The 11,297-nt window shown below is 36.0% G+C and overlaps 1 protein-coding gene across 1 annotated transcript; it reads right to left on the reverse strand.

The window, feature by feature from the left end:
• Positions 1 to 438: 438 nt before the first annotated feature.
• LOC118048456 (sulfoquinovosyl transferase SQD2) lies at positions 439 to 5,710 on the reverse strand. Its single transcript, XM_035058145.2, has 11 exons — positions 5,096 to 5,710; positions 3,803 to 3,869; positions 3,303 to 3,373; positions 2,974 to 3,091; positions 2,821 to 2,894; positions 2,627 to 2,682; positions 2,448 to 2,531; positions 2,200 to 2,287; positions 2,033 to 2,110; positions 1,440 to 1,496; positions 439 to 1,179 (listed from the first exon to the last, which is right to left on the reverse strand). Exons 1-11 carry the CDS (start codon positions 5,476 to 5,478, stop codon positions 693 to 695), a joined length of 1,563 nt encoding a protein of 520 aa, XP_034914036.1. The 5' UTR covers positions 5,479 to 5,710; the 3' UTR covers positions 439 to 692.
• Between the last annotated feature and the right edge of the window lie 5,587 nt (positions 5,711 to 11,297).

Below are 11,297 nucleotides of genomic sequence, written 5' to 3' on the forward strand. Positions count from 1 at the left end.
TTTTTTTTTTTTTAAAAGTAGATGATGCATGGTCTAATTGCTCGTATTTCGAGTAAGCCAAAAAAATATTAATAACAAAAATGAAAAAAAAAAAAATGCAGCCCATAAGAATGCTTCATTTCCTTAGCTCTTCAACTATCATGCAATGCAAAATATGGAATATCTCCATCCCCGTCTATCTTCCCAACCCCCTATGAATTATTTAGAGTGATTAAATTAGAGATAACCAAAGGAAGAGGAGAAATAAATTAAAGCAAGAATGATTTAGTCATGCGTAGGAGAGTGTTGAGAGGATAAGGTGATGTGGCTTGGAGTTTAGATCTAATCAAGAGATACTGCCGTTTTCTTACTAGCAGCATTCTTCAATCTGGCGATTAATTTTCAACATGAAGTTCAAGTTCTAAACATTACAACACCACCTGTTAGAGTTTAAGGATGTGAGAGAAAATACCTTTTGTTATTAACTAATAACAAACAAATAAATAATCAAATAATAAAGACAATCAAATCTTTGACCCTAAAACCCAATTAATTTCTATCGACATTTAATAGAGCACATTGTAATTTAATTGATTGTCACAACAAGAACTACAGCAAGTTGGTTATAAAAAAATAAAAAATAAAATCCTTTTTGTTCCCATTAATTTACCTTTTAAAAGACAACCTCTTAGACGAACTTTCATCACCTGCAGTCAAACTTCTGGAGATGGGAAGAGACGTTTTAGTAGCCACTGGATAGGTCTCAATAGCTGGGCTCTCTTCTTGCGCCAGAACCAAATTGCAGCATTGTATTGTTCATTCCGTATTTTCTTAGTCGCTGCCTTCCAGTCATACTTCTCCATATCATGGCGTGCTGCCTTGCCCATTGTTTCTCTCATTTCTTGGTTATCCAACAAAGGCTCTAACTTGCTCAAGCAGTCATCAAGATCTCCTGGATTAAAGAGAAACCCAGTTTTGCCATCCTGTTCTGGAGGAATTATATCTGGTATCCCCCCAGCACGAGCTGCCACGACAGGAATTCCTGATGACATGGCCTCCAAAACAACAAGACCAAGTGTCTCTGATTCCGAAGGCATCACAAAAACATCCCCACTGGCGTATGCCTGAGAGAGTTCTTCTCCTCCCAACATCCCAGTAAATACAGCAGGGATGCCAGTAAACATCTTTTCCAGCTCCTCCCTGAAAAGAAAAAAATCCATGTTTCCTAAAGTAAGTTATTGGGGATTTTTAAACAACCTTTTTTACAGGGGTAAATATGAATTTCATTGTCTAGTTGAAATGGGAAAGTTAAGTTTTGGCTTAAAAAAAATCAGTTTGAAAAATAACTTTGGTGACATTTCAGACTGTAAAAATCAAACATTTGAAGCTTGTGAGGGTCATGAATCATAATAAAGTCTTTACTTCCTTTGAACTAATCGAAAAGTTTCAGAATGCAGTACCTATATGGTCCATCCCCAATAAAGGCAATCCTTGCTCCCGGAAGTCTATCCATGACCCTGTTAAATCAAATTCATTACCGGCAAATGATAAAACTACTTTTTTGTTCAGGATCAAAGGTGGTAAGAACTAAATGGGTAACATTAAAGCAATCAAGTCATACATTAGGAAGAACAGAGAGCAGAAATATGACTCCCTCAGTACAAAATGGGACAGGGAATTATGATAGTGTAGCAGAAGAATTCCATTTCAAAATGCTGCTAATAACAATTAAAAGTACTGAAGTATCGCAACAAAACCCTTATTGGTTATGCACATAACCTTTCAAGTAAAATGTCCATGAGAGCATCTGCAGCATAAGCTTTCAGACACTTCATTTAATAATATAGCACAGTATATGAGAACAAAGCTTATTGAGTCAGCTCTACCAGTACTTTCATATTTGAACTTTTAAGAAATGGTGGGCCTAACATAGAAATTGCATTGAGTTTGGCATCTACTGATTTAGGAAAACAAATTAATATTTTCATTCATCAAAACAAAAAGAATAAAAACATGCGAATAAATAAAGAAGTGAAAGGGGATCATGTAATACCTTTTGAGAAAATCCAAACTCTTCTCAACTCCAAGTCGTCCAACATGGACTATTAATGGTTTTTCAGGCTCACCATTGCTGTTTAGACCAAAAATATATGACACCCAGATATATTCCAGATTCCGACCATAATGAAATAGGTGTAAAGGATGAGAGGATGGCCTTACCTTAATCTCATTCGCATTTCATTAGAGCGGAAACGGGGGTGGAAACTTTCAGAATCAACACCCTTATTCCAAAGACGAATCTTGTTAGCTGTAAACAAGCAATAACAAGCAATTTAAAACACAGCTGCATAGATGCAGAGGCAACATTTTCATGGAATTAATTTTGGGAATAAAGCACATTATGCACGAAAATTGGCGTAAGGAAATGTTAAAAGCTATGTGATCAGGAATGAGATGTTTATGTTCACCTGCTGTCACCCTAGCTGCTTCAAGATCCCTCCCAATAGCAGCTGATGGCACTAGAGTTAGATCAGCGGCTCTGTGAAGAAATTCTGATGGAAAGGAGAAAACAAAGGTCATTATTGACTCAGTAATTTTCAGCCTGCAGAATTTGTTGTACTATGAGTATAAAATGCATAATACATACTTAAGACCATCCACATGGGTTTCACAAGCCAACTAAAAGTGTACCTTGGGATGTATCTGCAAATGAAAACAAAGAATTAAACTCTGCAAAAAACCAATTGACATATCAAAGGAAATGTCGCATAAGAATTTGAAGCTGCAGCATAGACATGTGGAAGCACACTGTTAGAAAGATCATAGGAGAATAAAACTCACACAGGGACATGAGTGTGATAAGACATCACTATGGGGACACACAACAGTTTTGCAATGGCAAGTGCACCAAAAACCTGCAGTACAAGACTGTGACTGTCAGTGTTGCATAACCAATATATAATGAAGATTGTTTGCTTCAAAGGCAAAACTCACCATTATCCCAGGTGATGATGCATGTATTATGTCAGGCTTAAACCGTGCAACCTCTGAAATTATTCTTGGACTAAGTGCTAGAGAGAGGGGCACCTTCTGATACCAAGGGCAGGGGAAGCTGTAAAGAGGGAAAAAGTTTAAGAACCATGAGAGGATTCTTATTTTTTAAAATCAACGCTTTTGATCAAGTTGAAATAACACTCTGGTTCCTAGATTACGCAGTTGAACCAGGAAAACAATTAAAGTAAACCACAATAGTACACATGTAAGGATATGATAATCTATAAGCTATGGGTAAAGTGCACGTAATCATTGGATATTGTTGCAACCTCCGTGATCCGATCAATTTTGCTCCATAAAACTCCTGAGGTACTCCTTCATGTGTCGTCACAACCATCACCTACATGTAGTAGCATTACAAGGCCAACTTGTTAGTTTTATGATGTGATAGCATCATTACCTAAAATAAGATGAGAAAAAAAAAGGGAGCAAAATTGATGTTTTGCAGCTAGCAGCTTTAAACAAGCTGAGACAGTTAGGCTGGAATTAACAAAAAGAAAGATGATAAGAAGCTATATCAAAAACTTTGTTGATCTAGCTCTGTTCGCTTTTGAATTGTGCTCAAAGGTTTCAAAATTTAAAGTACCATTGGTAACCCAAATCAAAATAAAGACCGGAGAAATAGGTTTTCTGATATAAAATGGGTGGGCAAGCACTCTGGTCCTCGTTCATACACTCAAGCTACTAAGCCTCGTCAGTATGCATGGAAAAGAAAAAACAAAATAAAACTATAGTCATGCACCAAAAAAGTCAAAGTATTGTAAATTACCTCATCCCCCATTTCCCGTAAATATTTGATGAAATTCTGGAACCTGTTTTTATAACCTGATACATATCTGCAAAATAAAAGGAAATAGATGGTATTCAATAAGCTCCCACTATTCACTCTCAACTAATAGTAAATATTGAAGAAAACAAAAACAATAACAGGATGCCCCTTAAAAATTATATTTATGCTGATAAACACATCAGTATATAAGCATCAAGAAAATATGGACAAAAAAAATCATGTATATATATGCTGATTAACATGTCAGCATATGAAACATTTCGATGATGATATCCGTTGTGCCAGCTGAAGCATGAAACTTAAAAAATGTTGAGAGGCAAGGTGACAAACAGAAAACACGAAGAGATATCTGGTTTGACTTTCTCAAAAGCTAAATCCAGGTGCAGGCAATCAATAGTTCACCATATAATGGAGATTACAAAACAAAATACTTACAATCCAATTGGATAATGCCCCAAAGCCAAGTGTCACTAAATAAATGAGCATCAAGAACCATAAGAATTATATCTGCTACCATGACCACTTGCCACTGGCCTTCTTAACACGGTGAAAAGTTTTAGGTTTTGATCTTCTATGACTAACTTCTACTAAGATTCAATCCCTAAACCTTTTTCATACAAAGAATAGTAAATATAAATTCGAGTGCAAACAAAAAAAACCTTCCAGAGAGGAAACTTAAACCAAATTCACTATTAGTCTTTAGAGAGTAATGAATTTGGAATTTATGATGGAATAGCATCCAACCAAAAAAAATAGTGAAGATTGGAATCACTGACAAAATGCACCATATGGTGAAATACACTAGTCAAGCACTTCCAACTTCCAAGAAATGATGAGCTTCATACACACTAAACACAGTAATAAGCCGTCAAACAGAAGCCATAAAACACAGATGCATAATTTAATCAAACGAGACAATGGAACATTGGAAATAACACCTGGTTAGATCCAAACTTCACACCATTTCCAGTTAGCAGAGGCCATGACATAATCATCAAAAAGGCAATAGCAACTAAAGATAAAAAAATTTCAGTCATCAAACAGCTATACAGTATTACATAGAAGAGAATCAGCAGATGTAAACGTTAAAACAGCATGGAAATTATAACCTGAAACTGTCACAATCATTTCATCAAACACAAAGCAATCAAAGAGACTCAAAGTCAACGTTTAGTCACAGATCCAAGAATTCATCATACAATGCAAGAAATTAGCATTAAGCCCATAATTTTCCAAGAACTTGTAAAATTCAACAAATTAATAAGGACTCACGCAAATGGAGAAGGCTCAACAAAAAGAGCAATGCGTCTAGGCCTTGAAATGGTATCGTAGTCAAGGAAAGGAGGAGGGTTCTCTTCGTCTTCTTCTCTAACCTCACTAATAGTCATATCGTTATTGCTTGTAGCTCTAACAAGAAAACACCTTTTATTTCTTTCACCCTTTTTTAGCCTCTGAAACTCAGTGAAGCAGTTTTGTTTGCAAGAAAGATCAATGGGTTTTGGTTTACGAGAAGAAAAGTTTGAAACTTTAAAAGAAACCAGAAATGGGTACAAGAAAGAAGAAGAGGATGTTGAAGGAGAAGATGAACAAGTGATGGAATAGAAAGGAATAGGGGAGAGAGTAGGACTTGTAGAGAGAGAAGTGGAAGGTATCATGATGAGCAGGGTTAAGTAATATAGTGGATGGAGTGAGCTGGGTTTTTGCTGGTTGAATTTTGGGTGTGTTTTCGCGATTGATTATACTTGTTAATGGGAGGAACAATAATTTCTGGTGTTGGAAGGAATCATGAAGGGTACAAAGGGAAATATAAATGGATATTCCCGATCGATGGAAGGACAACTCACTTTTCTCTGAGGTATCAAAGGAAGAACATGTGAAGCATATGCCTTTTGGCTAATTGAGCATTAAGATTAAAATTAATAAATAAATTGAATTTAAAGAAAAAAAAAAAAAAAAAGACATCAGACATCAGTAATGTACCATAGGCTGTGAGGGGCTTCTATGAATGTTCATTCGCATAGTAAAACCTTTTTTTTCTTGTCCCAAAACATTTTTTCACTTTGATCTCTCAATTTACTTTTAATTTTTTTTTTAACATTATATTTTTTTGAGACCATAATGGTAATTTGTTTTAATGCCTACATCTAGGAGCCTCGCAAAGAGAATATTTTGACGCATTATTGGTTGATAAGAATTAGAGCTTCATGGATCAAATTCAAAATTAAAACAAATATTGAATCTCTTTTGTTAGCTAAGATTATGGATTGCTTTGTACGGTGAAGAAAAGTTTTCTTATATATACTCTATTTTATTTTTATTTTTTTTAATTTGATCATTTCACATTGATTATTGATTTTATTTGAGATTTGACTTAATAATTTATTTTGATTGTCTAAATATTGGGTTTTAGTAACGTTGAGGAAGCATTTTGTTTGTTAGTTGATGCTTAGGTTTACAGGAAAAAAAAAATAAAAATTTGGCTAGATTAAGACAATTAAGTGTCAAGGGACCAAAATTAAAACTAAAACATGTATGGAGACTGGGGTAAACAAACATCGTAAATAGGTTTATATGTGTACCACATACGCTAGAGGACAAGTGGCTTTCGCAGTTTCTAGGGAGAGTGTGAGGCATCACTAGATGATGAAATAGTGGCTTCCACAAAGACATTGCAAGCGCTACACCGCACTCTTCTATAAGACACCGTTTGACATTGCGTTCCAAACGGTGTTTTGCCTAAATTCAATTTTATTTTTTTTTGCTAAAATTGAGTTCGGTTTGTACTTTTTGGATCGTTTTGATGTGCTGATGTCAAAAATAATTTTTTAAAAATAAAAAAACATCATTGGCATGTATTTCGGCACGAAAAGCTATTTGAAAAGCAACCGCTACCACATTGCCAAACACGCTATAAGTGGTGTAGTGTATTTATAGAGGGTCTCAACTATTAGGCTCTTGTGGGCTTTTTTTCCTTCTCATCCCTTTTTTCTCTTAAGCGCTTGCAAAAATTTAGAGGTGTCCTATTATTTGTTATTTGTAGCAAGTTTGGTTATTGTTTTTTTTTATTGCATTTTAATTTTTCTTAATCCTTTTTTTAATAGATTTATTTAAATTTTGTCCCTTAGCATTAATTTTTATTTTATTTTTATATTAAATTTTATTTTTTATTCTTTTGATTAATATTTGTTTCCTTTAAATCTTTTTTTTTTAATTTCAAGTTACCCTGCCCATTTACTGTTGTCAACGTGCTCACCTTTTCTTTTATTGTCATAGTTTTTTTTTTAATCATATAATTAGATGGAACGATTTATTAGATCCAGTGGTATGTATGACTTAAGTAACAAATTTTTTATTTTATTTTTTAAAACATACTAACAACACCTTTACATTGGCTTTTAAAGTTATTTTTTTTAAATATAGCTTGGCCTGCGGTGAAGTCCAGGCCACTTGTCTAAAAAGTACTAGTATGTGATTGCTATGTTTATGCCTCACTTTCTTTGCATGTATGGTGGGTCTTTCCCTTCTTGCATACACTGTAAAAATATACACAAACCCGATTCTTTTAATATATATATATATGTGTGTGTGTGTGTGTGTGTGTGAGCGCGCTTGCGCTTACACATTGGGTTGACTAATTGGCTGGCTAACTTTAGTAGTTGAGAAATGAAGATGGCCATATAAGTAATTAGGATGGTCATTTTGGTTCCATTTGAATAAATAAAAAATAATAAAAAAAAGGAACCAAAAAAGCTAGTAGAAGAAGGTAAAAAGGGTGAAGATTATATGAATGAGTGTCACTTTATATTAATTTTCAGTCTCCTTTTAGTGGTAGGGATTATAGAAATTTGTGCAATGGGATAGAGAAGGAAAACAAACAAAATCCCTTTAATTTGTTGGCTTATGGCCTCCAAAAAGCCTTAAAAGGACAAGTCAACATTGTGATCTTTTTCCTATTCTTCTTTTTTTCTTCAAACTTCTAACAAACACTACACCATGATCAACATCATAATGAACATTGTTGAAAAAGGACTTTCCCCACAACTCAATTCACTTTATAGTAATTACATGAATAGTTTTTTTTTTTTTTTAAATAATCATTATCATAATGAGAATTCTTTGTATCGAACTATACAAGAAGAAACAAAATGCAATATCGGTTAATACAATATCTGGACTAAATTAACTCTAGTTTTTTCTAAAACAAAACACGTATATCAAACACATGTAATGAAGAACGGTATTCGTGAGATAATTGGGTCATTTACAGAAATCCCTATTTTTTAAGCTTGGAAATAATAAGGAGCGTGGCCTATCATGAATCCAAACTCTAGTAAAGAAAATCACCTCTTGCTGTTGAAAGAGATGATTGCCATTCTAGTATCTGGGACTACATCTTTTGGCGAGGGATTGAATTCAAATTCTTAAATTGAATATCGCCTTTTAGAATCTTGGTAGAGAAGGGGGAAATGTTGTTGTTCTAAAAACACCATGGGTAATTAATTAAGGAAAATTCAAGATACAAATCATGCTTTAAATGAGGAAAAAAAAACATATGCTGGATTGTTTTCTATTAACGCTAATGTGTGTGCTCTTATTGCAACATTGCTATTTTTTTTTTCTTTTTTTTTTTCGGGTGGCCTTTGTCTTTTTTCTATTTGAAGATGAGGGAAGCGAACGGAAGGGAGGTATAACTATGATCAATGGTAAACATGGTTTGAGTGATTTGTAAGGATAATGGGGTGGCATTGTTAAGGTGGTTAGAGACTGTTTTGCATTGGTTAATGAATAAGGCTTAAATTTTGTTAAGGGTGCTTTAGTTAGTTGAGTGCAAATATTACGGATTTTTTTTAAGTTAACACTGTTTATCTAAAATATTGGTAAAATAATACCTTTAATTTTTATTTTTTACAAAATAACATAATTTATACTTATTGTGATATTTAAAGTTGTCATGATTGAAAAATGTAAAAACTAAATATGTCATGATTCCTAATATCAACGTATACTCAAACTCTAAACAATACCCTTGTCGCACCCCAAAAAAAATCATGGCGCGCGGCATTGGCTGGCAATTTTTCATCGTTTGTTGCGTTTTCTTGAATTTAGTTCGTTGGAGTCGCCACCTAGTAATTCATTGAGGGCTACTAGGAAACCTGATGTACTGGTCTTGTCAGAGATCGTGGGTAAGGGACTGGTTGTGGTTAGGGAAGGTATTAGCACCCCTAACACACCCTACCTGAGATAAGCTGCTTCGTGTTCTGATGTGATTTGAAAATTTAAAATATTAATTAAATTCTAAGGCTTGAATAAATCAGTTATTAAATCCCTGAATACGTGTAGAAACATGTTCTCACTTTCATGGAAAATACAACTTGATTTTATTTGTCCTTAAGATATTTAACCATATTTAAATTAACAAATAATTATTTGTCTTTTTTTACTTTTATAATTCAATAACATAAAAAAAAAACAAACACACACAACCTTTTTTTTTATTATTATCTTTCTTTTCTTTTCTTTTCTTTTCTTTTCTTCCACATTTACACAAATTACACATTATAAAGACAACTCAAAATCAAACAAATAATACATTGAAAATTACAAAACAATCTAAAACTATTCAGAACAGTGGCAAACGGACTTCTGGAATTGCCGGAACAGTTTTCAGCAGGGTTTCTAGCGCTGGAACAGTGTCGGCGCGTGGTCCTCACACACCACCGCCACTGGCGGCGCGTGGACCCACGCGCTGCCGCGAAAAACAACCGAACAGGGGGGGTCTGCAACGACCTCCTTCCCCCTTCCCTTCCTTGCCGGCGGTGAGAACGGCGTCACCTGCAAAGCCAAACAAAACCCCACATCCAGTCGATTTTAATTTTTCTTTACTTTTCAGATCTGATTATCCCTTCCTTTTTTTTTTCGGTGCGTTTTCCTCTGCTGGTGACAGATCCAGCTTCTGTGGCTGCTGTTGGGCAGTTCTGGCGGCGGGGATGCTGCTGCGGTGGAGATGTTTCCTCGGTGGTGAGCAGAGCGGGTCCGTGGGGAGGAGCTGCTGCGGTTGGCGGACGGCGTTGATGGTCCGGAGGAGGAGGAGACACTGCTGAGAAGGGGAGGTTCTGTTGCTGGTCGCTGCGTTCGGGCCGGTTGAAGGCAGTGGAGTGGGCGGTCCGTTCACGGTGGCTGAGAGGGAGAATCGGCGCTGCTGGTTTGAGGGGAGAAGACCGGGCTGTGGGAGAAGGAATCTTGGCCAGCGGCTGCTGGAAAAGGAGAAGAACCAAAGCTGAGGGAGGTGGAGTTTGTTTTCAAAGAAAGAGGAAGCTGGCCGGTTCCTTCTTTTTGTTGGAGGAGAAGGGAGGAGTGACCGGCCGGTTCAGGAGAGAAAGGAGGACAGATCGGGGGGGCAGAGCCCCCTACTCGGGGAGAGTGTGTGGCTGGTTTTATGAGGGGAAAGAGAAGAAAATTAATTACAAAGGGGCTGTCTTCGTTTTGCATAGGGCCAGGGAGAGTGGGGAGATAGTGAGGGGGAGCGTATGTGGTCGGCTGGAAACAAGGAAAAAAAAACCCTGGGTGGGGGCTGAGTTCCTAATTTTTAGCCGAAAGAGAGGGATTAAATAATGGTCTTGGGCCAGGGGGAACGGCTAGTTTCGGGTGAAGAGAAAAAAAATTCTTAGGTTGCCCCTTCTTCCATAATTCAAAATTCCCTATACATAGACAAAAATATTGTTTTGGCCTCAAAATTGTTCCCTTAATTTTCTTTTTTTGTAAAATTTGATTTTTCTTATTTTTTTGTATTTTTTTGAAAACGAGCAATATCAACGTCGACTCTAATACGGAAAATCAATGATTTTAAAAATGACGCGTGAAAAGTCGAACGCGTTCGAAAGACCCTTAAAAATTTAAATTCTTTTTTTGGACGACGTTGAAAATGCTAAAATGATGAAAATATATTAAAAAACATATTTTTTGGATTTTCTTTGTTTTTCTCTATTTTTGGAATTTTTTTGAAAATATATCAAAAACATGGGTCAAAAATTGGGTAGCAACAGATGCCCCCTCTTTACAATGCTTACGAAGCGAAAATCCTCAAAATTTTGCATAGTAAGCTTTGTAAAGAAAACAAAAGAAAAATGATTTCATTATCTTGGGCAACCTGCCTATACATACTCACTCTAGTCTATTTTCACGGGCGACCGACCCACACACACTCACCCTAGTCTATTTTCACGGGCGACCGACCCACACTCTCCCAATAGTCTATTTTCACGGGCGACCTGCCCACACATTGGGTTTACCTGAGATCCCATCTGGCGACCTCATTCAACTGGAACGAAAATATTGCGTAACTCGGTTAACCTGAAATCCCATCTGGCGATTCCCTTTAACCAAAGCTACATGAGATCCCATCTAGCGACCTCATTCAACTGGAACTAAACTGTGTAACTCGGTTAACCTGAAATCCCATCTGGCGATTCCCTTT

This window comes from Populus alba, chromosome 6, assembly GCF_005239225.2.
Source record: "Populus alba chromosome 6, ASM523922v2, whole genome shotgun sequence".
Taxonomy (NCBI): domain Eukaryota; kingdom Viridiplantae; phylum Streptophyta; class Magnoliopsida; order Malpighiales; family Salicaceae; genus Populus; species Populus alba.